Below are 27,636 nucleotides of genomic sequence, written 5' to 3' on the forward strand. Positions count from 1 at the left end.
TTACGCGGGGCGCGAGGCAAACATTTGGCAGGCACGAAGCACATCAAGCTGCCCGAAGCACACATCAAGCTGCCCGCAACCTCGCAAATGCCTCCTGAAAGGGGGGTGGAGGGGGGGGGATAAATAAAAGGGAATATTTAAATTAACGGCCCAGCGGGTAATGGAGACTTGGCTGAAAGCGATCCTGCACTTTGCTGTCGGTCGGTACGGGTGAGCCCGGCAGAGCGCGGCACGCGATGTACCGCTGTCGTTTTTTTTTTCCTACAGCAGGGAAGATGTTTGGAGAAGTCCTTGAGCACAGCAAACGCACTTTAACTACAGCAGGCTGCAGACTGCAGCAGGCAGGGGAACGCGCCGGCGCTCGCGAGGCGCTTACCCAATAAAATCCCAACCGCTTACCCCAATTTTTCCCTTGCTTAGACACCCAGGAGCAGACGAGCACCCAGCCCCCTCGCTGACATGCAGGTCCGGCGTGCTGGGATGGGGGGAACGGCCGCCCGTCCCACGGCGAACCCCCGGCCGCAGCCACGCCAGGAGGGTGCCGGCCACCCCAACGGCCTCGGGGATCCTTCCTGAACTCCGAATTTAGGCGTTTGGCCGGGTTTTGGGGGTTAATATCTCCCCTTTCACGGTGTTTTTCTCCCCTGGGAGAGAAAGTACGAGCCTGCGCCTGCATTTAGCTATTAAAAAAATAAAACATCCAGCCAGCCCCGCAGCCTCTTCAGAAAGGTATTTCTAATAATAACCCGATTTTCCACATTCGTGCAAGGCTTCAAAACACGGCAGGAACTAACGCACTTCATCCCCAAACCCCAATTCCCACGGGGGGGGGGGGGGGGCGATGGCACCCCGGGGCACCCCTTCCTCCCCCCCCCCCCCCCGCCCCAAACCACCCCGCCGCACCCCGCTTTGGCTGAGCCCCCCCCCCACCCCGGCCACCGCAGCGGGATAAGGGAGGATTGAAGATTAAAGGCGCGATGTGCGTCTCCCCCCCCCCCCCAATAAAAAAGGGGGGGCTGAGGCGTGTTTGTGTGTTGCAGAGCTTTCCCCGAGTTTGAATATTGGGGGGAGGGGGGGGGGGTGTACTTATGGATATCTAGAGGGGGGCGGGGTGGTGCGGGCGCCCGCAGCGGGGCCCCCCCCGCCCCGCCGGGGCCCCGGGGGCGGCCGCGGCGCTCACCTGCGGGGCGCCGGCCCCCGAGGCTGCCCTGGGCCTAGCGGCGGCCGGTGCCGCGGTCCCGCGGCGGCAGCAGGAAGTGATTCCAGCCGCTCCTCACATGGACTTTCCCTGACCTCGCCCAGCAGCGCCGGCAGCCGCGGCCGCCGCAGAGAGCCGGCCCCGCCGGGAGCGGGCGGGGCGGGGCGGGGCGGGGCGGGGCGGGGCGGGGGCGGGGCCGGCCCTCCCCCCGCCCCCCCCGCGCGCACGCACCGCGGCGGCGGGACCGCGCGGGGGAGGGACGCGCGCGCCCGCCCCGGGACCCGCCGGGACCCGCCGGGACCCCCGCACCCCCCCGGCCCCGGCCCCGCGCGGAGGGCCAGAGCCTCCTCCCATTTCTGTTGTATCTTGTTTGGTTTATTTTTCTTTTATTTCATCTTATTTTTTGTTCAGTTTTATTGCTTTATTAAGTTTTATGGTTTGTTTCATTTTATTTTTCATTTTATTATTTCTTAGTTCTTTTTAATTATTGTATTTCTTTTTAACTTTATTTAATTTTCTTACTTTTCACTTAATTTTATTATTTTTATTTATTTTATTTACCTTCCTTTTATTCAATTATTTACATTTTTTCATTTTATAATTTCTTTTTGTCTTGTTTTTTTTAATTTCTTATTTCATTTTATTATTTTCACCTGACTTTATTATCTTTATTTACTGTTCTTTTATTATTATAATTTTTAAATTTTATTCTTCCTTTCTGTCTCTTTATTTGTCATTCCATTTTATTATTTTACATTTTCATTTCGTTATTTTATTTTATTTTACTTTATCTTATTTTATTTTACTTTATTTTATTCTATTTTATCTTATTTTACTTTATTTTACTTTATTTTTCAATACAATAGAACAGTAGTTCAGTTGCAAGGGACCTACAGTCACCATCTAGACCAACCACCTTATTGTTTCATTTTATTACTTCATTTTGTTATTTCATTTTTCTTGGTGTTTTGGGGGTTTTTTTTAACATTTATTTATTCCCTCCGGGATGGCACTGGAGCCGGCGGAGCCCCCCAGGGCCCCACCCCACCTCCCCGCTGACAGCGCGCCGTGGGCTGCCGTCCCGCGTGGGCCCCGCCGGGCCCGGGCGCCTCCCGGGTGGGGGCGGTGGGGTGGGTGAGGCGGGGGGGTGTGGGTGAGGCGGGGGGGGGTGGGTGAGGTGGGGGGGGAGCGGCCGGGCGCCCGCAGCCCCACGCGACGGCGGTTACGCAGGCCGGGACGCGCCGCGCTGGACGTGCCTGTGCGTCCTCGAGCGTCCCAGCCCAAGGCCTCGCTTTCGCCCCAAATTTAAGTCATCTCAGAATCTTGCCTGAAACGGTGAATGACGTCACCTGGCAGCTGCGTCACGCGGCCTTCCCGGTGCCCAGCACCCCAGCACCAGCCCCAGCACCCGGTCCAACAGGAGGCACCTTCACCCGTCCCTCCCAAAGGTTCCTTCAGAGTCTTCACTAGGGACAGAGAAGACGAGCCAAGGGGGGTGGAAGTTCTCATTTTCCGAGCAAACCCCTCTCGGTGCCGCCCCGGGACCCAGCGACGACGCGAAAACCCAGACGACGCGTTGGGCAGAGCCCCCGGGGGGGCAGCGGCGGGTTCCGGGCCCCCGCGTCCCCGTTGGCGTTCCCAGCCCACCCCGCCGAGCTATCTCCTGCGCCTGCAGCTCCCCCGGTTTATTAAAGCCAACCGAGTGGTTTTCCAGCCCCTTATCTCTTTTATTTGTGCAATTAATGAGATCTCGCCGCCTCCGCCTTCTCGCCTCCGTTTGCTGCTGCCTGGGCGGTCGCCAGAGTCAGTTCTGCAAACAGTCACTCACTCGGGCCCAGGTTTTACAAACTCGGTGCATAGGCTGAGCTTTGCGCGTTGGCGAGGGGACGGCTCCGAGGGCACGGGGCGTCACCGAGTCCCACGGGCTGCGTCCCGGGGGATTCCGCGTCCCGAGGGATTCCGCTTGGAGTCACCGTGCGCAGGAGCTGCTCTGCTCAGGGAGGGACGCGCGAGCTGCAGGGTGAGGCAGGGTGAAGGGTGTCGTTTAGATTTAAACCCTTGAAGTCGATCAGGAGATCGGCTCCCGATCAGGCTGCGGGCTGGCTCGCGGCTGCGGGGGCTCCGGCAGCCCTCCTCCACCGCCCGCCGCACGTGGTGGGCACGGAGGGGAGCCCACGGCGGCACCGAGCTCCCGTCCCCAGCGAAACCCAGGGGAGTTGTGGTTTTTGATGGTCTTGCAGCGCAGATTTTAATGTCGGAGGAAGATGTTCCCCCGCAAACGGAGCCCCGTGCTGCCCCCAGCTCCACTCTCCTCCGTACCCGTCTTCTGCCATAAAAAGCCTTTTCAGCATTACCCACAAAAGCCGAATTACCTGAGGTGGGACTGCTCGAGACTTGTGGGCAAAATTTCATTCCAAATTTCATCCTACAGCCTAAAAAGAAAAAAAAAATTTCCTTTCTTGCTTCTCTAAGCCTGAAATATTTCAACCAGCGAACCCATTTGCACGATTAAAGCGCGCAGTGCTAGCCCTACGTCTTCTAAATACATTTCAAAGGAATAACAAAAAAATCTCTTTAAAGCACGAGCCTCTCTCTGTCTGTTTTGCAGGCAAGATTGTGTCAGAACTTCTCTGAATCTGGAAGTTTCTTTTCTCTCGCGCTCCCGAACATTTATCATTTCGAGGCTGCCTTAAAAATCTGCAGCAAAATATCCCCATATTTTAAAAATCAACGTCGGATGCCTAGAACTGCTCAAGGCTGAGGAATTTCATTAGCACTTGACACTTTAAAAAACAGTGCCAGGTCAGGACAAACACATTTTCTTTGCTGCACAAGATAAAATTGGGGTGTTTTTTAGAAATGATGCATGGGAAATATGTCCCAAAACTGCATTCTGAGCTAGAACACTCGTACTACTCTCACAGTGTGACGTTCCCCGCTCCCCTCCCTTGGTTTTCACTGGAGCATCTCAACATGATGCTACGAACCCTTCAGCGCCCGCACGGACACCCACTCGCCATTTCACAGAGAAGGGAATTGGGCAACGGTGGCCCATTGGGCCACTTTCTGGACAGAGCGGAGCCGCTGAGTTTCATTCCCGTGAAAATATGTGAAATATGGGAAATATCTCCTGCAAGGAAAAATGTTTTCACTGCAAGAGTGGTCGGGCGTTGGAACAGGCTGCCCAGAGAGGTGGGGGTGTCGCCATCCCTGGGGGGGGTTCAAACAGCGTGTAGACGTGGCACCTGGGGACATGGTTTAGGAGGCCTGGGGGTGTTGGGTTGGTGGTTGGACTTGATGACCTCAGAGGTCTTTTCCAACCCTAATGATTCTGTGATTCTCTGACTCTAAGAGCTCCCCTATCGCAGGAGATGCTCCGGGTGTGGCCGGCTGGACACCACATCCACCTCCTGGGGCCGGAGCACTGCTCCTCGGGGGCGAACACCCTGGGGGGACAGCCAGCACTGTCCCTTTGTCCCTCCTTGAGGGACCACAGCTCACATCAGAGCATCACCGTGTTGCAGATGACATGGGGACGCCACTCGAGTAACTCGCATTGCCCCGGGACGCTTCATTTACTGGCTATGTTTTCCAGCAGAGCTCAGGCTCAGCGCAGGGGTGGGAGTCGGTGGTGTGGATTTCGGAAGCCCCCTGCACCTCTCCAAGCTTCACGGGACATCCAGCCACCTCCTGTTCTTCCCTAAGTGCTTAAGCGGGACAGAAAACCGGAGCTCCGTGACTTGCCCGGGGCCTCCCCCAGCTCTGAGAGAGCAGAAAGCCTGCTAGTGCTTCAGCCAAGAGAGCATCTTCCCTGCCTTCAGTCATGGACATTTTAAAAATGTTCTGTGATGGGGAAAGGAACATTTCTTAAGTACCATTTGATGTCTCAGAATGGCTCCAGGGCTACAGAAAACATGTTTATTTACTACTATCCTGATTTTAATGCAAAAGATTGGTTCAGCGACTAAAGGAAACAAAACAGGCAACGTTTTCCATAATGTCTGCAAAGTGTTCTTGGGCTGACAAAAAGATTTTCTTTCTCTCTCTCTTCCCTGCATTTTTTTTTTAAATCTAGCACTTCAAATTGAAGAATGGCTCGAGGGCTGAAGAAATCACTTGATAAAATACCCAACATTTACATCCTTGCAGGAGAAAAGCTAACTTTTTTCTTTTTTTCTTCATCTGAACAGTAGTTTAGCGAAGCAGAAGAAACAATTCTGCAGTATCCCGCGTCCGTTTAACCCTCTGGCTGCAGCTCTTCAGTTAAACATTTGCTGTTCAGTGCAAAGCTTTAGAGATTTTGTTCCTTCTCCAAATTCCGGGCTCGGAGGACACTGAAGATGGTTAAAATACCCTTTGCATCTTGCCTCCCAGTTGTATTTCTGAGCGCTTGCGTGAGGGAGCCGGCCCAGCTGGGTATGGGGCTGGCAGGGACCCCATGGCAAAGCACCACCGCACCCATCGCTGATGAAACCAGCGAGCAGAGGACACGTCTATTTTGTGCAGAGACGTGACTTTCCAGCAAACTCAGTAACGAAGAAGACCTGCAAGATCTTTCTGATCCTCCTGCCTCCAGCCACGCCGCCGCGGGGATGGCCGTCGGTGCGGCCGAGGGGAGCCCCGGCCCAGGCTGGGCTGCTCCCCAGCGCTTCGTGGCTGCGGGAATCACCGCGCACGCAGAGCACAGCGGCTCCGGGCTGGAAGGGGATGTTGGAAAAAATGCCAAAATTAAGAAGTCTGCCTGAGAGAGTCATGTTTCTGAAGCAAACCTTCAGAGGACTTTGCAGAGCAGATCAGTTGTCGTATTAGAATGAATATTTTTGTAACTGGGACAGTTTTCTTTGGAGGTAGAAACAGTATTAGCTACCCAGTCCCACACATGCAACGAATATTTGCATTGTGCTGTGAACTACAAGGCAATCTGGTAGGGAGAGAAAATTACCTGCTACCAGAAACCTTTGCTTTGATGGTACATTTAGCGAACACTTCAGCGTAATTGGTATTCATAGGAGAGAGGAGGGGACACAGCAGCTATACTACAGCCGTGTAAAGTTCATGGGGATCAACATGCCATCATGAATAGCAGCAAATGACAAAACAAAATGTATCAAAACCCCTCATTTACATACTTGATTTATTTATGGCAGAGGGATTTGCCTTTTCCTCTCCCCGCCATACCAGCCAAGTGAACTTTGCCAGACGATGGTTTGCTTGTTGTGCTCCAGCCCGAAAGAATAGAGACAATCTTTAATGTCCTTGTACAAAACTAAAACACTGTAAGTGAGGAAAAGAGTTGGTTCCTTGGGGGATTTGTTGCGGTCAGTGTCGCAGAGCTGAGTGGGGTGGGAGGATACATAGGTTCTGGCCATATAGAGCAGGAACTAGTCTGGGTGCACACCTCCCAGCCACGAAGCTTGAAACGGGCCCGGAGGTAGGTATTACGCCTGTCTTTCCCTTTGGAAAATGGAGATAAAGAGGTTAAATGACAACCTGCGACCATCCCGGGAATTTATCTGCTGGCTCTGCCTCGTTAGTCTCTTGCTCCTCTGCTCCTTGACCGCTTTGTGGTGTCTTCATTTCACTTCCCACTCTGGAATTACACTCTGCTCCCATTAGGGAGCCTTGCTGGCATGTATTTCACTGGGAAAGCTTTAACCCTGCTGCAGTAAATCTCTCCTGGGTCAGGGGGGGTCTCATTCCAGCCCAGCAGTGTCTTCATGTCAGCCCTGCCGAGATCTCCCGGGAGGCCCAGGGCTCCGAATCGGCATTTTGACAGTGTCTGAGCCCTCTGAACCAGACCGTGACCCGGGGAGATCACTGCCATTGCAGCCCATTTGTAACGCTGGTAATTGCGATTGCCGGGCGCGATCAGCCCTGATGGGACAAGGACCGGCGTGGTCACTGCACCTGGCTGTTACCCATCACGCCTGGGGAGGGACGGGGTGCAAACACCGCGTTTTGGGACAAGCCCCTGAACTCTTCGCTCAGCCAAAGCTGCAGGACCCAGCGAGACAACTTCTTACCCAAGAAAGCCTTTCGTTTGTTGTCTTTGGTGGCTGCTCAGCTCAGTTATTTTTTTCTCCCCGGGGTATTCTCCTTTCCCACTTTGGATGTGGTGCGACAGCCCCAGCTATCCCAACCCTCCGTCTGCTCCAGCTCCCGTAACGCTGACCAGAAAACGGTCACCGCTAGCAGGCTCTGCCACCCCACTCCTCTGGGCAGGGCTTTCCCACGTCAGCATCCCCGGTACCACGATGAACTCACTGATGGGAGAAGACGCCGCTCAGAGTGAGCCAATGTGATGAAATCGGGTGTAAGAGTTGTTATTTTTTATATATAAAGTAAATAAAGTTCTGCGTCCTTTACAGGAGACACCCACGCGAGGCTCGGCACCCGCCCTACGCCACACAGCTGACATGGTGCACACGGTGGTTATGCTGACTGCAGCCAGGCTTATTTGCTTTACATGAAAATGATTAGGAATAAGTTAAACCCAACAGAAATGCGAGTGTCTCCAAGGTGGCCGCGCTGCCCTGACTCAGCTGGTACAAGGTCGTTGTGTAAAAAGGCTTTACTTGTTTGTAAATACAGAAATCCTTCAGATCTTGCTGTGAGAATTGCTGCAAAAGAGCAAGGCACCGCTTATTTCCAGCTGGGCCTCCCACGAGGTGAGAGTAGGACAATAACAAAAATAATGTATCGTTGGCCTGTTTTAATAGTTATTTATTACGTAATCCTACGGCGACTGCGCAAGCAGGAGAAGAGAAAACCCAGTCCCGGGAGGCATCTTCACTCTGGCTGTTAATTCCCGTGCAGGGACTAAATGCCCTGCCTTAGCTGAAGCTGCTGGGCTCTGACGCTGGAAGGCTCCTGACCCACCCCCAGACACAGACGGCAGACTTTTTTCCCAGGAGCAGCATTAAACAAAATTTTCAGAAAAATATCTACTTTCACCTTAAAAACTCACCGTGTTGGTGGATAGAACCTCTTCTTGTAAATGAGCTTGATATTTAATTGCCTTTACAGCTCAGAAACTGTGTTTAACTTGAACTGGCACAATTCACGGGACTTTACAAGCCTTTCTCTGGCTGACTGCTCTCTCTTTAAGCTCTGGCCACGGTTTCTGCTCCCAGATGCATCATCTTTCACTTGGCTGTCTGCGAACACGACACGCCAGCACAGGAACCACTGTACCGGGCAACCTGGGCGAGCGCGAGGACTCCCGTTAGGATCAGCCCCTGCTGCAGGGCGTTGCATTGGAGGTCACCAGCTTGCCTTAAAGAGTTTTGAAACTCGGGAAAGGAGCGTCCCTTTCTGGTTTAGCAGCGAGGGTGAAGCTGGGCTCCGTGTGCTCCTGGTAACGTGGAGGGACGGCTGCAGCCAGCCTGGAGGTTTTGGGGACCGAGCAACACCCTGTGACGTCTCTCAGACCAGAACTCCCTGCAGACTGTCCCGGGCTTGTCACATCGTATGTCTCATTGTTTTTTTGAAACACCACCACTTTTTCAAAGTATTTCTTGGATAATAATTTTAATCCATTTAAAGTTGACTGCTCAGTTGACCGCTGAGCAAATAAATGGTGTTCAGCCTCTCCCTGCAGATTCCCTTCCCCCCCTCACCATTTTGTGATTCAGATGCACAGAAACACAAGCAAGATGCCTTAAATCAAGGAGCTCAGGTCACCTTTGGAGGGGCAAATAAGTCTGGCCAGGTGAAAGAGGACCGGGTGGCCGTGTGTCTGCCCTGTGGGAGATGCCCTCAACGAGGGTGTGAGACTGCCCGAGAGGAAGTCAGGCATTTAATTTTCCTAAGCTAAGCATGTAAATGAGAGACCGGCATAATCGCTCTGCATTTCCCCTTCCTTTCCGTAGAAGAACATTTCGGTTTGAAGTGTCTGTGATGTGACTGATGCAGCAAGTCACTGTTGTCAGAGCCATGATTCATGAGCTGATGCTGCAGTGCTGCAGGTGGAAGCGGGTAACCTTGGCTCCCCGCTCCTGCTCTGCCGGGAGCCCCGGATCTGGTGTCACCAGCAGGCGCTGCTGGGAAGTGGCTCTTTCGCCACCGGAAAAGGGATAATACTAATAGTGAGACCCACTGAAGATTTCCTCTGTTAACGTTAGCGTGTGGACAGCTGAACCAGCGGACCCGGGCTCCTCTCTTCTCCAGTGACAGCTCCGTGAGGACGGGCTGGGGCAGAGGGGATGGAGCAGCTCGGCCTCCCTGCAGCTCTGGGCTTGACCCAGATGTCTCCTGAAGTACTGCTGCTGGACATGAGATAGTCTGGATTTTTATTCTGAGCGGTCAAGGTGATCTTCTGAATTATTAAATAATAACTTAATTCATGGTAAGAATTTTAATGTCTTATGACTGTGAAATTTCCTAAATATTTAGCTCCAACATGCTGTGAAATGTCCTGAGAAAACAGTGCCCGACTGTCAGCTCCTCTCCCACCTCCGCTGCCCACTCAGCCCAGCCTCTCCTGGGAGAGGAGAGGTGGGAACTGGGAAGAGCTCAGCAAATTACAGCATCAGGCCAAACATCTGCCCTTCGGCAGTGAAGCACGCGGGGCAGGGAAACGGCGAGGGGGGAAAGCACCCTCATCGTGGGGTGCCTTTTGCCCTCGCGTAACGATACAGGTGGAGGACGCTCTGCAGGGGCTGGCGGGGGTAAGTAACAATAAAATGTGGCACAACCCCCCAAGTACTCAGAAAGACAAGAGGAGCCAGGTATTCGCCTGCTGGGCCGTTCCCCGAGCCCGCTGCCGTGCGCCAGGGCTGCCGGCGGCACCGTGGCCGTGCCGGCGCTCCTCTCGGGCAGTCGCGCCGCACCTGGACGCTGCACCGTCAGATCAGGAGCATCCAGCGTAACGCAGGAGGTTCTGAGGAGAGAATCGTGTGCAGATTTTCAGTTCTTTGCAACGGTGGCATCCCAGCACCCAGCGAGAATGGCTCCAGCAGCCCTGAGTCCCATCAGAAAACACCTTTTCATTCTTTTTTCTGCTCTGGAGGAGCCTCTTGCTGCTCCGGTCCCTGCCAGGGCTGAACTCCTCCGAGGAGATCCACTGAACACACAGAGCAGCCCCTGAAGCACCGCAGATGCGGCCGGGAGCTCGCGCTGCTCTCAGCAGAACAAAACTGACGGCTGACTGTCAGTTCCAAGCGAGGTTTTGCTCATTTTTTAAACTCAGGCTATTTTTGTATCTCTTTTGGCAGAAATCGGGAGGGGAATAAAGTAAAAGAAAGTAAATTTATTGTGTTTGATGCCTCCCTGTGCTACAAAGGAAAAAATGTAGATTTCTTGGGGTGACAATCCTGCCTATTAAAGTTATCTTAGAAAATATGTATAGTTACAATTGAACCAACTTCTTCCCAGGATAAATGATCCATGTAATTTGTTCTGCAGAGGTGATGGAAGATTTTAATATGGCAGCTACAGCAAAAAGCAGATCCTGAAGAGGACCTCTTTATGAGGTGGGTGCATTGCACACGCAAGGTTTCCTAAACGACTCCTGCTGCTGAATTCAAGCCAAAACTCTTAATATTTCCCACAGAACCAGAGCGTGACCTTATCACGGGAGCCACAGTCAAAGCCCGTGCATTGGCACAGCTCCTTCGCTATTGTTGAGAAAGTCTCGATTCGAGAAAATTTAGAGTAATAATGATCCCTCCCAAAGCACAGTATTACTCTTTATTCTGTATTATTTGCCCTGGCAGCTCCACCATTAAAAATGGAGAGGGCAACCCAAGAAAAGCCATCGCTTCAACTCCCTCAGGACAATGTTTTAAGTGATGAGAAAGAGCTTCACCAGCCAAAGATCTATCAGAAAGAAGACTTCAGCCTATTAATTCTCCAGGTTTCCCACAACAGGTTTGAGAGCTTTTGTTTCCCATTGTTATAAGACAAATTTCTAATCCACTCTTCGTTAGGAGCCCTGCAGCGACGTGACACCCTGCCCGGCCCCCAGACTCATCCATCGCTGCGGGATGTCTCGCACCTACTCCGAGGTGCTCCCCGCTCCTGGCCGGGCTGGGCTGGGCTCACTGGTGCCAGGCAGGAGGAGGAACTGGAGCACCAGTTCATGCACACAAAACCACGGAAAAAACCTACTGTGATTTACCCACACAGAGTTCAATAAACATTAGATCTGATGGCATTCATCGCTTTTTCATAGCATGCTCGATTACTGCTTCAGTTATTGCTCAGATGACATCATTCCTGGCACAGGAATTGATTGATTTTTTAATGAATATTCATATGGCATTTCAGCCAGGAGTAGGCATTAATATTCTAAGAAAGAAGAATGAAACGTACATCCTAATTTAACGAATGATTGTAAATATGTATCTGATGGATAATGTGACGATGAGCATTTAAAAAGGCATCCATAGTCACCTCGGAAGCCTTCCTGAGGAACAAAGGGGCAACCAGGACACAGGCAGGGCAAATGGGGCAAGGGAAGAGGAGGCACCGGGTCGCCCCAGCAGGCTGCTGCTGCCCAGCTTGTCACGACACGGATCTCCTGTCGCTCAGGTCGGGGTTCTGCACCCAGCCCGGCTGCACCTTAAATGCCCTGAGATAAATCATTTAATTATTAGTATTAAATCGATAATGCTTACTGACCCCGGGCAATACTGGGGCTGCGGTGGTGTAAGCCCTGGAAAAACCACTGATGAGAGCGAGCTGCGAAGCTCTCCATGAAGCGGTGGGAGACGAACAAGGGAGACAGGAGAGTGCACCCATGCCCTCCGTGCCGGCTGGGTGCCGGGCACCCCTCCTGTCCCCCCCGCCAGTGGCCCCCGTCCCACCCCGGCCATCCCAGGGGCTTCTTTGAGCAGGTCCTGCTGAGGCAGGCAGGTAGAGCATCTGCTCTACCCTCCATGGAGCTCTGTCATGTTCAATATCCTTCACCCTATTACGAATTCAAGGCTCGCGGTCCCCGAATGTACATATATTTGTCAGACACTCTTAAGATGTCTCCCTGTTCTGAGCACTGATCCTTTCTGACGGCAACAGTTGTAGCACTTAAACGACGACAGCGGGCCCAGTTGTCCCCGCCTCACACCAGTCCCAGCTCTGGAAAGCGCTAAAACACGGGCTTAGCGCGTCGCTGCTTAGAGCCTCTTAAACAGGCGTTTAATTTAAACGCGTGTTCAGTCCCGTGGGGAGAGCAGACACCTGAAGCATCTTCTGGACGCAGGGCTTAAATCAGGGCATCGCCATTAAAGTCACCGAGGTGACAGGCATGAAAGGCTATTTATATCCAGCGGCTCTCTATTGTGCAAGGGAGAGAACAGGCCCTTCTGCTGACAAAGCAGAAACGCGCCTCATCCCCACGTGAAATGCAAAAAGTAATACCCTAAATTCACTGCAACCTTTGCAGCATCGCAGCCAGGACCGCACTGAAATCTTCCCTGCATTGAAACTGGGAGCACGGACCCCAAAGGATACAGAACTTGGGGGTTTCTTTTTTCCCTCTCCAGTCAAATCAACCACTTGCTACTCCTCTTAGCGGCTGGCAGCTGGCAGGGAAACAGGGTACCTCTGCAGGCCAGCTCCTGCAACTCTGCCTTGAGAAAACAGGGAAGGAAAAGAGCTCTCCAGCACCCTGGAAGAGCAGCCCTGCAGCCAGGGCTCTTGTTTGCACATCAAGATGCGTGGGACTGAGTTTGCCGATAAAAATATATACAAAGCTATGCTTGGTATGGAACAAGCAGGCAGTAGCTGCTGAAGACTTCCCAACATCCTGCTTTTGGCTTGCCTCCAAAACACCAAAACAAAACAAAATTCAGTTGGCATCTCTGCAGATTGAAGCAAGTTTTCTTTTTGCAGCAATTGCTGAACAAACGTTTCAATACTGTGCCACCGCCCCCGCCTCTGCTTTCTCCCCCGAATCATGTGCTGGAAGGATGCAAAAGATGTTCAAGGTCACGGCAGGCTGTGGAGGGACCCGGCCATTGCCCACCTCTGTCCTCTGTGGTCTTGCTGCGCTGTGACAACCTACAACACGGAGCGCAAGCCGGGGCAGACGGGTGAGTTTGCCCAGCGGGACCTGCAGCAGCGGGGTGGCTCCTCCAACGGGCCCGAGCCGCGGGGGTCAGCCCTGCTCGCGTCTTATTATGCTGGGGGCTTTCAGACCCCTCCCCAGGGAGGTGCAGCCTGCACACCTGGGCTGAACTCAAGCCCCTGTGTGAACAGCCAGCACAAGAAGAGCAAACCCATCATCCCCCCAGTGGTCCCATCCCCGCGCTGCTCTCAGAGGCAGCGGGTGTTTCTGTGCAAGCCGGGAAGCACGGCAGCAACGTGGGAGCTACAACGGCAGCAACGTGGGAGCTACAACGGCAGCAACGTGGGAGCTACAACGGCAGCAAAGTCAGCCTGGGCAAAAAACGCGCCGCAGTGGCGTGAAATGAGAGACTTCAGGATTTGACCTCGTATTTCTTGTGCTACACACAGACACAAAGCAGCGTACATCTTCTGCGCGTATGCACGTTGCAACTTGACCTTATGAGCATCACTTTTGAATGTTTTATTTATTTCTCCAAGAACAGGCAGCTTTGTTTGAGAAGAACACAAGGTGAAATCCTGACCTTGCTGAAAGCACTGAGAGTTTGCCATTGACTCCAGCAGAACTAGACGTTTATCCAGAGCTATAACCAGGTTACAGGTCTTGGTCTTGCTTCCGTTCTTTGTTGGTGCTTGATGCTTTAAAGGAAGAGACCAAAAATCCTATAGCCCTTTGATGCAGGCCCAACATTCCCAAAGAACCAAAGAAGCGGCATCAGTCCCCTGCTGCCCTCTCTGGTAAGCAGTTACGGTCCTTGAAGCGTGAAATTTGCTTGCCCGTATTGTAGCACATTGCTATCATGTCGTTACCGATCATAAAAATTATCCTGTGTTTTCTCAAAAGCAGGCACCGCATTCATCCCTTTCTGAAGGCGTTCACAATGTGTGAATACAGGCATAATTTAAACAACCAACCTCTGCGGAAACCGCCCTCCTGCTAGTGCAAAGAGCAGCACGCTCCCCTGCCTTCGGACAGCCAGATTTCAGAAATATATGTATTTCTGTGATTTTTTGGCCTGGCTAGCGCTGCAAAGCCCTAACCGCAGCCCCCTTAAGCACAGCAATAGCTACTTTGCAACCCAGCCTTCCCATGTACCCAGAGGAGCTCTCTTTGTATAGTGTCTTAATCAGTACATAAAATGCTTTCAGTGAAATGCTGCCTTCTTCTGTTTATTTGTCACAACTGATGCTCTGGTGAACAGTAAATAGGAAATTTGTTGGCAAATCAGCACTACCAGCTTGGTTCATTAGGAAAGGCTGGAGTACGAGACAACAGTGTGCAAGTCCCCATTGCGACTCGCGCCGGACCCGCAGCCCTTGAAGCTCAGCAAGTTGTACAAATCCTGAAGGCACATAAATCTCTCCTAATCCGAACCTGGCAAAACTGAGACAGCCCGTGTTTACGTAATTCTTAGCCATAAGGACTGGGTTATCAAAAGGACGTTGGCTGATTAAATCAATGTACGCACAAGAAGAATTCACCATCGGTTTTGCTAAGAAGACCTCACATCTCAGCCATGCAAGCTGCTCCCCCCTCGCCTGCCTCGCCCCCAGCCCCGCTGCATTGCACAACGCCGGGTTTCATGTTTGCCACCAGACAGTTTGCAGTCAGCCTCACATGGAAAAGAAGGAAGTAACTGCCTACATTGCACATAACTACAAGCAAACGCGTTTCCAAGAAACTATTAAGCAGTGTTCATTTGAAGTTTAAATGAAAAAAGAAAACAACAAAACCTTGGAAGAATTTTTTCTTGGCTTGGAGCTTTTTACGAGATTCAGATTTTAAGTGAAATGTGTCCAGGCAACATCAGTAATGCAGCAAAGGCAGGCTGCATACAGTGATGCGGTGTCTTGGGCTCTGATGGATGAAGCGGGGATCCAAGTCCTCCCCAGCGCCAGCCGCCGCCGGTCCCCCCTCACCCCCGGGCATCGTCCCCTTCCGGCAGGGCTGGCCACGGCCCCGCAGCCCCCGCGGCACAGCCCGGCACCTCCACGCGCTCCCACCCCGGGCAGAGGTTGCGACGGGGCTGGCAGGCGCGTGGGCACATGTTCCCGTCTGCAGAGCCTGCGGCGAGGCGGCACCGTCCGCCCCAGGGACCGCCGCCAGGCCCGGCCAACGCCCTTCCCCAGCCAAAGGCTGCTCCGTCGCCCCCCCCCAGGCCCCCTCCCCTGGCTGGGGTTGGCTTTGGCCCCAAATCACAGGCGGCGTTAGGGTCAGCCCCGCGCTCGCCCAGCGGGGCTGGCCGGGGACCGGGGGGTCCCGGGGCTGCGTGGGTCCCCGCGCCCAGGGGTGCTGGCAGGAGACTCGCCAGGACACGGCGGCGGCTCCGTATGAAACGGCTCCTTTGTACACAAAGCCGGGCGTAGCACACAGCAGCAATTGTTCCTTTGGAGGTTTGCGTGGCCATGGCCACTGTCCCCCCAGCAGCTTCAGACACCCTTGATAATAAACGAACAGGCATCATTAAAGTAACCGCATCAGGCTTTTAAAATATACATTGCTGCAATTTCTTTCTTAAACCATTGTTCATTTTTAGAGGCAGGGAGATAAGACTCCTCTGAAAAAAAGCTCTTTGCCCATCTAAATTCTCCCCATTACCGAGCAAATGGTTTGCAGCAACAAATTTATTCCGCAGCGTCTCCTGTGCTCTTTTTTGTTTGAAAAAGCCACAAACAGATTGTGATTTTCTCTAACGGATTCACCATCTGGGAAATTTTTCATGCAACTCCTTTCCTCACTGGGAGCAAGTTACTCAGAGGGGAATTCCCAGCAGAGAGCAGACTCTGAAGGGATGGGTGGTTCATTTAATTAGCATGCATAATCTTGACGTCCTTACTCAGGCAAAACTCTCACCAGGACCAATGGGAGGTTTATTTTATTTTTTTTTTTTAAAGAACCAGCTAAGGGCTTTGGTATTTGTCTCTTGGTGTTACATACAGTATTTTCCATGCAGGGGAAAGCTGGCTTTTGGATGTGTTATAGACTGTGATTTACTACGGTCTTGTAGTAAGGGTCAGGATGTGGCCCTTGCAGCCTCCGTCACACGGCTGAGCGCGGGCAGGGGGAGAGCCAGCGGCAGAGGAACGACTCCCTTTCGCCCACTTACCCAGTCTGGGGAGCATCACGCTCTTTTGGAGCACGCTCTCTGCAGCCAGTGGAGTGTGGGCTGGAGGTCAGCGGGGGAAGAGGCTCTTCAAAACCCGACATGCATCAGCTCAGAAAAGCGTTGTGTTTATACAGCCCTTGTGCAAGTTATATGGCCTTTTTTTTTTTTTTTCCCCAGTAGATGAATTTATTGTTCGAGGAAGATGCGGGAGATGCAGGGATGCTCCTTTCAGCTGTGCTAACTTAAAGCTAATCCTACGGTAAATGAGCACACGCAGCCTTGACTCCAAGCCACCCGAGCAGAGAGCCCAAAGCAGACCCCGACCCCCCAGCTCTGCTCTCACCTAAGCACAGTTTTGATAGCTGCACAAGAAGATCTTACACTAAACAATTTTCACTGGCTCATTACTGGACAAGACTTCGCTTTGAACTGACATTTTCTGGGCACGATGACTGCTTTGAAGCAGGAAGACAAAATTAGCGCAGAGAGTTGGCAGGTGAAGGAATGAGAGGGTTTTTTTTTCCTCCCCAGCAGCAGAGCTGTCCAGGAGCTATGGAAACCTTGTTTGGCTAAATAAAAATGCAGAAAGATAACAAGGCTTCCTATTTTCCAGCAACGTCCTCACTAGAACAGCATGCTATCTGTGTGTGCTAGAGGCTCCAGAATAGCCAAAGCCACTCCTGAAAGCAAACGTGCTGTGTTATTTTCCGCAACTGGTGGTAAATGCTGTCTCCTACCTCCCCAGGAGGGAAAGGAACAAAATCAGCAATTTAGGAGAACCCTGGGAAGAATTACAATGAGCTTCCAGCCCGGTAAGGCTCTTTAGGGTTAAGGGGCTGGCCTCTCCTCCAGTCTGTTCCCAGTGCCTTTTTGATTTACACCTGTAGATCGGGTCAGAACCCGTCCCCAGCTTGCTTTTATGGAAAACGCAATCCTGATGCTAAAGCTGTACAGACACAAGCAAAAGGCTCAGCTTTCAGAGCACACCCTGGGACTAAGCTGGGTTTGCTGGCAGGGCACGGTGCCTGCCTTGGAGGAACCCCGAGGCCGTTCCCTGGGGACACTCGGGCTGGGGCACCGGGTCATTCGGCTTCGCAGCCTGGGCCAGTTGCACTGGCACCATGAGGTACCCACGGTAAAAGCTCACTCTAGGAACTGGGCAAACAAGTTCTTTCCTGGGAGATGGCACAGGTTCAAGAGAAGTATTTAAAAACAACATTAATAATAGAAAACGCACTTTTATATAGCACATTCCTGAGCCTTTTACTGTCATTGTGTCCAATACTCCACAGCACTCAACCAACTTTGCCATCGGCCATCGTGCTAACCAGCACCAGCCACGGTTTTGAGCATTGCTTATGGTTTCCCATGTAATACTGAAAGTGAAAATACATCCACCCTTACCCAAAACATTCTCTCTTTTGGAAACCTCCTCCCCCTTTCTTTCAAGTCCTCCACCGTGGCTCTTCTTTCTGTTAAGCTGGGATAACAGAAAGGAGCATCTCATACACGCACGGGGATGCAGGCTGCTCTATCCACACAAATATTTATTTCTCCAGGTGTTCACCTCCAGCTCGGTCTGCAACAGACCCCTCCGTGCTGGTTCTCTGAAGCCTGTGCCTCCACTGGCTCCAACCTTGCCAGGCACTGGAGAACAAATCCTGTCCAGCATCTATTTTGGGGTTTTATGCTGCTGCACAACACCGCAGTACTTTCCACAGAAGAAAAATAGGAATTACAAAGTCCACCATAGTAGGAATATTCTTTATTCCCAGAGAAATCATCACAACCGTCTTCTGAAACAACACAGCTCTGCACTGCAAGCTCAGCTCCACGCAAGGAAAGGAGGAAAGACAGCACCTTCTAGTAATTAATTGATGTGCACCTCAGTACGAAGTGACGGTTCCTTCAAATCACTCAAATGCCCATGGTGGGCAATCCAGTCTGCTTACTAGAGCCAAAGCCTAGGAGCCAGAAGGCTGTGCTGTGCTCTTGGCTCTCCTTATGAATCATTGCTGAGTGACCCTTCAAGGACATAAAAAGAGGTATTTTACCCAGCTCTCAGGGCTGATTCTCCTCTGCCATGCACTTGCTCTATTTGCACCCGTGCAAACAGAGAAGAGGATCTAGGATATTCCCCCCATCAGAACGATACCAGCATCGCTAAAACAAAATCCTTCCTTTTTCTTCACAAGCAATCAATCCATCAACATGTTAAAAAAAATAAGTTTAATGTAGGTGGCATGTTTCATACAGAATTTAACAGGCACCCAAAACACCAGCTGGTGTCACGTTCTGAAGAGTTAACAAGGTGAAACTCCAGCGCTTCCGCCTCGTTCATACATTCACAGGCTAAACAACAGGCCAAGGCAGCTCTGCCACCGCACGTACCGCCATCCCTGGTCTTAAGCCTGTGCAGCACAGCGGGGCCCTGCTGGCACCCAAACACCTGGAAAGCTCTGGGGTGAGCGGGACTCACGGGGGAGGTTCTCCAAAGCGGTTGCCATGGGTCTGGGATGGACACGCTCTCCCAAATCAGTATTTCCAGTATTTTTCCCGATTACTCTTGAGGTCATTTTTAACCCAGTGAGTATAACAGCAATATTTAAAGCCCGAAGATGGAAATAAATAAAAAAGGAAGACAGGGAAAAAAACAGCTGCTCTCACTGTTCAGGATGGAATCGGCACGAAGGGATGCTGAAATGAAAATGACAAAAGATGTCAGAGTTACTGCCATATATATGGTAGGAAGGGAAGACTTAGCGCATTTTGGAGCCTGATCCATCCTTCCCAACATCGATGAATTTGGGAAGAGTAAAAAAACTCCAAAAGAATATGAACTTCCCCGATGGGGCACGCTCGCAAGTATCTGCTCAACATGAAATATTACTGGCAAACGTCATTATAAGCCACTCGTCTGACTCTGAAAAGCAGAAAGTTCAGCCTCCCCTGTGTCCTCACTTGGTGTATTCTACAAAGTTTGGTTTCCTCCCCTTTATTAAACGTGCCAGGTTTTTCAATTAAAATAAATAGGGGAAAAAACCCCAAAGCACCCAGCTTATTCTCTGCATATACTTAATATAACATTTAGTCTGCTTCTTCCTCCCTCCCTCGGCTGTGGCTTGGCTCCCCTTGAGCTTGTGAGAAACTTTTAGAATCTCAGCTCCCTGAGAAAAAAAAATATTTTGGCAAAGTAATCCTAAAAGCTTTAAAAAAGAAAAATCTCAAATTTAAAAACACTGAATTTAAATTCTGAACCATTACCAAGATCTTACTTATTCTACAATCTCCTGGGGATGTTGTGAGGTTTAATTAGCTCCAGTTGGAAAACGCTTTGAAGAGGAAAAGTGCCATAAAGGTGCCAAATACTGCTCCACTCATGTAGATCTAAAATGTTCAAATTATTACATCATAAAACAAATCATTTGAAAATTAATTCCTCTTCCTTGCCAGCATGACTTCAAAGGCACCTCACTTTCCCCACTACGCTGGTACAATCACACCACCCAAGGACTGCAAAGTGTCCAAGGGCTGGTAATGACCATGGAGGAGAGCATTCTGAACTTCATAGTGCCTTCAAGGCCGCCTCCTCAATTATTTAATCTTGGGGTCGTCTATCTTTGTGTACAATTGCGGACTCGAGATTCAGGGCGTTCTGCCAGTAGGGACTTGGAATCACTTCCTGCTGTCTTTAAGCAACTCAGCCTCAAGGTCTCTCTCGAGGAACATCTGGGCACTTGGCAAACGTTACTTTTTGGTGATTTGATAAGGACGTGTGCTTTTTCCTCGGTATGCACCACCGAATCTGGACGCGGAGGGCTGATGGGAAGTCTGTGCAGTAAAGCAATGAACCACAACACAGAAGCCCTTGTTTGTTCAACTGCCACTGCAGGAGTGTCGCGGAGCAGATTTGGACTGCTTGAGGAACCACCGCCAAAGGTAGCATCAAAAGTGGTTTTATTGAAGTACGATGCTGTAAAAGTGAGGCTTAACAAAGTCCAGTGGCAAGGTTCAATCTATTACTTACTGCACAGAGGATATAATAATGATTCAAAGTCACCAATACAAGATCTTAATGCCCTGCGACACAAGGTTATGCACAGTATCGGTCACTTACCAAAGATCTGCAGTTGGTAAGGGTCTCTCAACCTCGAGGATAAACCTTGAGAGGTGTCCCAGCGCAAGGGGAGGTCGCTGCCACGCAGCCAGCTGCTTAGCAGGGAGAGCTCAAAAAAAAAAAAAGCTCACTCAGGCTGTCATATTTATGGAATAAAGCGGTTGGCTCGTAGTCAAATTACGTGCAATGGAAAAGGTTAGTATGAGACTCCTTGTACCCACAACCTCCTTTGTTCCTTGACCAAATTAGTCTTGGAAGAACCACCTGCTATTCATGTGTTAATCGCATGATCGGTGTTCCGGTTTCCAAGCTCATACACATCAAAGCTCACTATGTCACCCTGTTCCTGTGTGGGTTTTCAAACAACAGGTTGGAACTAGAGAAGTTCATGACCTGGTCACAGCCTAGACCTTTATTTCCTTTGGGGCCTGAACCAAACTACCACAGGTTTGGTCGAGCAGTCAAGGGTATCCGACGCAAAATGCACCCACCAGCTGAAGCAGGCACGGGTGGGGGGCGCAGCGGCGCCCACACGTACCACAGATCATCCTTTTCCTCATCACTATAAGGAGTACTGAAATACAGCCACTCCCAGGTGAAACAAGGTCCTACCATCCAACCTCCAACCAGCCTCCATGCCGTGCCTCCTGCGAAGGGTGAGGGAGAACTGCTCTCAGCCCTGCCTCGCTGGGGTCCCGGCTGGTCTCTCAGCTCACACCAGGGCTGTTTCCTGGCCACCTGTAACATGTTTCCTGCAGAAATTATTGAGCACAGCCACCCCAGGAGTCCCGCAGTCTGCACACCAGAGCTGCAACGCCCCAGGCTGACAGCTGTACTGGGGAGGAAAGCCCTGGGCTGGGAATTACTGGGAATGCTCTCTGGCCAAGGAGCAGGCTGTAGCTCGGACCTGCAGTCCAGAGAGCGATCCCAGCACAAAGCTCTGGGGAGCTCTACAGTGAGGAGGAAACTTCCAGACACCGGTTTGTGACACATAACGACGCTACATTTTTCCTAAAGAAACAGCCTTTGGCTCTCGTGGGGCTAATCTAAAGTTCACACCACCACGGCCTGGTATTTATTCAGCTCTGCGTGTTCAGTCTGCATTATCTGTAACACTTGATAATGAGATAATTTCTGGGTTTGCTTTAGCTGTGAGCTTCAGACAGAAGCTTCCCTATTTTGCATCCATAAGCCTACAAATCAAAGCATGTCAGCAAAAGACTGCAACGGTCACAAGCTGAAATATAAAGCATCCTTCCCTGTGTGCAAACTGGCTTTGTTCTCAGCCACATCCGTATCTCAGACCAAAGAGATCATAAAAGAAGAGTCACATATTTCCAGTTGTGCTTACTCCATTATGATCGACTCCAGTGATTTCAGGGGAGGGGAAAAAAAGTCTCCATCACTTTTATCAACTTGTTTTTAAACACTTCTTTAAAGAACACAAGGAAAAGAGCGATATTCCACTATAACGAAAAAAAAAAACTAACAAAAGAAAATAAACTTTAAGCCAGCTTCTGGGCTCAATAGTTACTTGACTGCAGAGGAACAGTCTGAGATCTTAGATCAAGACCAATAAAACTAAGCTCAGTGCTTAACTCCCTTCTTGAGCTGTCAGTAAAGGCCTCCAGTGACCCCGCTCTCACTGCTGCAGAGGTGGGGGAGAGAAGGTTTTCTGTAATTGCAGAGAACAATTACTGCCATTTCAGACTGTACTCTGCTTTCAGTCTCTCCTAGGTAAGACAGTCTCACCTCACCGTACTCTGTAAGACAGAAGTACCTCTGCGAGAGAGCTGGAACTAATCAGTTCAGGGAAAAGTAGAACCAAATGCCAAGGTCTAAACACTAAGGACCATTGCAATGAGTTGCCTTAATCACTGCAAAATGATAACATGTTTGCCGTGACTGGGAATTTCAAGAGCACATGATACGAAACTCCGCTCCCATCGCTCCAGTGGATTTGTTCTGTTAGGGTAAGAGTCAATTACTCAGCACTAACTGCCTGAAAAGGACAAAGCCACTCAAAGCTATATAATTACGTTAAAGTGAACAGAACAGTATAGTGGGTCAAAAGCATTTCTCGCACAAATCTAAAAATAAAACAAAAAAACACCCAACCCCCAAACCCTACGCTCTGTTGAATTTGGCCCCATATTCTCATCGGGGAATGCAAAACGCAAACTGCGTAGAGAAAGGGTAACGCTGGCCAAGGAGGATACGTATTTCATTTAGAAAAAGGGTAAAGATGGATTAAGAGCGTGGGGTGCAAAGTTATCTGGCTTCTGTCCTTCAGATCAAATCACCGCCTTTTTCATGCCCACAGGAATACAGGAGCAGCAGCATGGTAGGCTCCTATAGACTAGAAGAAATGTATACTAACTTGCACTGTGCAAAGAAAAAAACACCCAATGAAGTGCTGCGCTTTGATAATCAAAATGGCACCTCAACCCTCAAAAAGATACAAATTCCAGAGACAAGTACGTCAATTCATCAGTAAAAAGTAGCACTGATAAATAAATTAATTTATATAAAAAAGAAAATAAGATATTGACACATTTTGGGGTAGAAGAAAAGTCACCTCGGCCCACATGCGCTTGTTTTATTTACATATCCACAAATACCATGAAACACCATCCCAGCCCCCCCACTAGCAGCATGGTCACATGAATTCCATAGATGAGCAGTTCATTCATGAGGCTGAAGTCTACCCGCCTTCGCCCCAGTAAGAGGAGGATGATGGAGAGTTTGTACTGGAAACGCAGAAAGATCCGGATGCCAAGGTACTGAAGGCAAAACAAGATAGAGAGTGCCACCCAGAGGATGGAGGTAAACAGGCTGCAGCTGAAGTACAGCAGGAAACGGATGAATCCATACATCCATCGGGATTTGAGATAGATGTCGAAATTGTTGTACTTGGTGCGCACCAAGTGAGTGGTCCTCACCGGGCCACAGGCCGAATGCAGGCAGGTCGTGTGGGGGCCGTGGAACGAACGGACCCGGCGGGGAATGGGGATTACAGGCATCAGGCACCCCACCGGTCACAGAGTCCCAGGGCAGGATTTACAGGGCACATATCAAATGTTATCCATTAACATGGAAGAGATCCAACAGCCTGGGAATGCTAACTCTTTGCTGAGTTTCCAGGAAGGAAGAGACCTGCAGGAAGGCAGAGAAGGAAAACACATTTAAGTAGCCCCGGGAGGAGGAGAGGCAGCACGGCAGATACTCCCGGGCTTGGCAGTTACTCACAACTGCTTTGCAAAACCCAACTTCTTCGCTTAAAACAACTTCGCTTTGCTTATTTGCTTATTGTTCACCAGGCAGACAAAGAAATACAATTCTGCTTCTATCATCACCGAGTCAGACTCCAAACAGCTCCCAAGGAGCACGCAGTGTCAGCACTAGCCATAACCCGTTACAGGCTTTACGGTGTTAATGCAGGAAAGATTCTGGAATTACCCTGGCTAATTCACAGATCCCTCTTAATCAAACACCAGCCCTGCAAGAGTCCACCCATGCCAGCAGTAATATTGCAATGTAGGTGTTTGCACTGGATCATACCTTTTTTAAAGAAAAACTAAAAAAGTTCTCCAAGTGCTTTTCCAAGTGAATTCTACAGCCCAGGCAGAGCAGTGATTCTAAATTTTGGCTCATTTCAAAACTTGGCAAAGCTTCACCAAATAAACAAACTGAAAATAATGGAAGGTCTTGCAAGAACAATGAGGCAATCATGTTTTTCACACTCTACAGGATGCACCTCCCCTTGCTCGGCCGAGCCTTGCGGTCTCGCTGTCTGTGCACCCAATGGCAAGGCAGCCTTCCAAAGACATCTACTAGTTTATTTCTCCCTTTGGGACCCGCAGAGATAAGTGAAATATCTTGATCTTCTGCAGTGTTTAGTATTTATAATCTTAACATCCTTCCACGCACCCATTGTTGTTCCATGAGTGATGAGCAGCAGCCTGTTAGCTGCTCTCTGCTTCACCCCAGGCTTATGATGTGCCAAATTCCGGGAATTATGAAATGACAATGCACTCATCAGATAATGCTAGAAAACAACGGGGACTTCCAGCCTCCTCGCACACCCAGGCATTCAGGTCTGGGCAGATCTTTCCTTTGTTGAACAAGAAATCCTATTACTCTTAAAATTAAAACTAAAGTAATTTAAAAGTTACTTCAAGAATTTTTTACTTTGTTACTAACAAAACTAAATCACAGAGTAAATTATAAGGCTGCAGGAAATTGTACTTTGATATGAAAAACCTTCTCTGATACACCGTGCATCACTGGGTAAGTCTCTTCACTGCTTCCTGCCTCGAACTGCATGTCAATGGAAAGAGCAGCTCTGGTCTCTTCCGCCTGGCCCCAGGTTCTAATTCCTTTTTGCCGTTACAGAAATTTGCAGGCAATCTATTGGTTCTACATGGATCAGGGACTAGTGAAAAGGAGCATGGGTTAACTCACGATTAAGGAATTAAGGAAATTGAGGTCTGTTCTCAATTATCAAAGGCGTCCTCATAATTTTAAGTGTCTCTTTGCCATAATTTCCTGTCTGTAGAAAGGAAATACTGGGCAGCTCGGAAGCGTGTTACAGGAAGGTATTTTGCAAGACATCTAAATTGGTCAGACACCAAACCAACACTACTTAAAAACAACATAGTGTCGTGCCTGGAACATGCAACCGAACATGCTTCTCACATGCTGCGTATACACTGCTCAGTGTTTGTTTTCAGAGATATTTTTGGAGGACTAAATTAGCAAGATAAGTTAAAATTCACAGAGTCTAGATTCAGAGCATTCCATACCTGATGAGGCAGTCCCTCCTTACCTTTTCTACCAGGACACAAAAACCAACTTATCATTTTCCAGCAAACTCTTACATAGCTCTTAATCCCTGAGCAGCCACAGGGAAAGCAGCTTGCTCGCTGTTAGAGCACTCAGCAGGACCACACCTGAGTGACGGAGCACAAACCCCGCTCGCATAAGCTGCGGTTTGTGGGGGTAACCTCAACAGACAAGCTTCATGTCTGAGCCCTGCTTTAGATGGGGAGCTTTCATTCTGACAAAACCTTCAACAGAGGAATCGAAGAGAACCACTCAAGCGGCTCAGCTACAGAGGCTCAGTCTGTGAGCAGCAGCAGCTTGCTCCCGTTTACTGTGCCCACCACGTAAATAAACAGCCTTCGGTAGGTTCATGCTCTTTATCTAAACTCAAATATCGACGCTGGAACAGCCACAAGCAGAGGAACATTGTGAGAATAAAATAAACTTGTTGAAATATTACATTTTTAGTGGTGCTGCCATCCACTCAGCAGAAGGTCGGTAATGCGCTGCCGTTTCTGGATGCCACTTAATTCTTGTAACAAAAAAAGTGAAGTTTTCCTGTGACACCTGGCCTTCTAGGAGGAGTGAAAGAAACTGCTAAGGTGCTTCATAGACTCACAACATTCTACATACGAGTTGATCTAAAAGATAAAACGAGAGAGTAAGTTTCAATTTGCTCATTTTGTGTGTTAAAAAAATGCAGAATTACAAGGTTCCTCCCCGAGCACGAATTTTTAATCCCATAAAGATTCTAAAACAAATCATGCACTCAATAATACATGTATTACAGCTCACTGATACATGCTGGAAAGGAGCAGCTAGCTTGTGTTCAATGCCGTACACAAAGACAGGAAAGGGAAAATCACAGATAAAGAACTCCTGTTCAGTCACCTGCTCCTATCACAGCCCCATCACCGTTCGTCGAGGGCGTATGAAGCACGATGCAGAGGGCGTGCACAGCCACCGTTTTCCAAACGGAACACGGAGGAGCAGGCTCTCAAACCTGCGTGCTGGCACGTCATGCATAGAAAGAGATTTGGACACCCTATTCCTCAAGATCATTTTTTGGGGCCTTTCTGTTTTAAAGTGCATCATTGTGTGGCTGGAAAGCTGAGTCAGTCTCTTCTGAGTATCATCCTACTGCTCAAAGGATTTTAACTCTAAGGCCCAGGCAACTCGATGTCAGCCATGCTGCCCTTACCCCAAGCATCACAGTAACGATGGCCTCATCAGGCAGTTAAAAATACAAATAATTCTTTGCTGCGGTGAGTTTTCACTCCCCCTCCTTTAAAAATGGAGCATATGATGACAAAGCTACCAAAATACTTCATCTATCACCCGTTCCAGGCAGGGCCTGCCGGTGCTCAGGGTACTCATAATTTGGGGAGGAGGAGGGATGACAGGAAGATCATAACGCTCGCAGACAACAGAACCATCGGTCAGGCCCAGTGGGACCAAAGCCTTCCAGAAGGAGCCGAACAAGGTTAGGGACAATGACAAATAAAGGTTAGTGCTGATACACGAAAGCAGGGAGCACCGGCGGGACGGGAAATTCCAACTCCTCCTACATCCTACCGCATCCTAAATTAAACGGCGTCGACCTGGGACAGGAACCGAGGGCGGGAAGCTCGGCCGGGGCTTCCCCGTGGCCCGCGAGGTCCGGAGCCTGGCCCCGCCAGCGGGGCACGGCTGCGGCTCACCCCGGGAACCAGAGCCCCGCCGGGTGACACCGGGCCCGCCCCGCCCCCACGCCAGGCCCAGACCGGCAGGCCCGGGGCCGCGTTCCCCCACGCCGCCCCGCGGACGGTGACCCACCGGGCCCGGCGCACCCGCCGCCCCTCGCTGCGGGCCCCGACGCGAGAAGGGCCCTGTGGCGGAGGCGGCTGCCGCGGGGCGAGGCCCGGCCTGCCGCCGCCGCCTCCCCCCAGCCCCGGGGCGCCGCCCCGCACTCACCGTCCTGCCCATGGCTCCCCGCCAGGCGGTGGCCGCCGAGGCCTGGCGCCCCGGGCCCGGGCGGATGGCGGGCCCGGGCCTACGGGCAAGCGCCGCAATGCGCATGTGCGGGGGGGCGGAGGGTGGGGGGGGGGCAGCAGCGCTCCGGTTCCGGCCGGCGGCGGCGGCGGTCAGGGAGCGAGCGGGGAGGCGCGCGGCGATGGCGTCATCGCGCCGCGCCGCTCCCCCTCGCCGCCGGCCGGAAGCGGGAAGGCGTCGCGTTGCCCGGGCAACGCGGCGGCGGCGGGCCCGGGCCCGGGGCTGGACCCAGCACGGCGGGCCCCGCTCTGCCGGCAGTGCCCGGGTCCCCCTCCTGCGGCTGGACGGGCAGC

General features: G+C 50.9%; 2 protein-coding genes across 3 annotated transcripts in view; both read right to left on the reverse strand.

Moving 5' to 3' along the window:
* NACC2 (NACC family member 2) overlaps positions 1–1,349 on the reverse strand; it is a 59,515-nt gene extending 58,166 nt beyond the window's left edge. The window contains exon 1 of the mRNA XM_064468513.1: positions 1,181–1,349. The gene's annotated coding sequence lies outside the window, so the exon portion shown is untranslated. The remainder of the gene's footprint in view (positions 1–1,180) is intronic.
* Positions 1,350–23,043: 21,694 nt separating this feature from the next.
* TMEM250 (transmembrane protein 250) lies at positions 23,044–27,404 on the reverse strand. Of its 2 annotated transcripts, XM_064468656.1 has the most exons (3): positions 27,266–27,404; positions 25,773–25,953; positions 23,044–23,644 (listed from the first exon to the last, which is right to left on the reverse strand). In XM_064468656.1, exon 3 carries the CDS (start codon positions 23,509–23,511, stop codon positions 23,092–23,094), a length of 420 nt encoding a protein of 139 aa, XP_064324726.1. In that variant the 5' UTR covers positions 23,512–23,644; positions 25,773–25,953; positions 27,266–27,404; the 3' UTR covers positions 23,044–23,091. The 2 variants fall into 2 exon arrangements, with proteins under 2 accessions (XP_064324726.1, XP_064324727.1); XM_064468657.1 differs by lacking the exon at positions 25,773–25,953 and having other exon boundaries at positions 27,266–27,403.
* Between the last annotated feature and the right edge of the window lie 232 nt (positions 27,405–27,636).

The sequence above is a fragment of the Phalacrocorax carbo genome, chromosome 18, assembly GCF_963921805.1.
Source record: "Phalacrocorax carbo chromosome 18, bPhaCar2.1, whole genome shotgun sequence".
Classification (NCBI taxonomy): Eukaryota; Metazoa; Chordata; class Aves; order Suliformes; family Phalacrocoracidae; genus Phalacrocorax; species Phalacrocorax carbo.

What these genes read in the sequence shown, in the direction of transcription:
- TMEM250 (XM_064468656.1), bottom strand. Translation starts at nt 23,511, where the DNA reads ATGCCTGTAATCCCCATTCCCCGCCGGGTCCGTTCGTTCCACGGCCCC.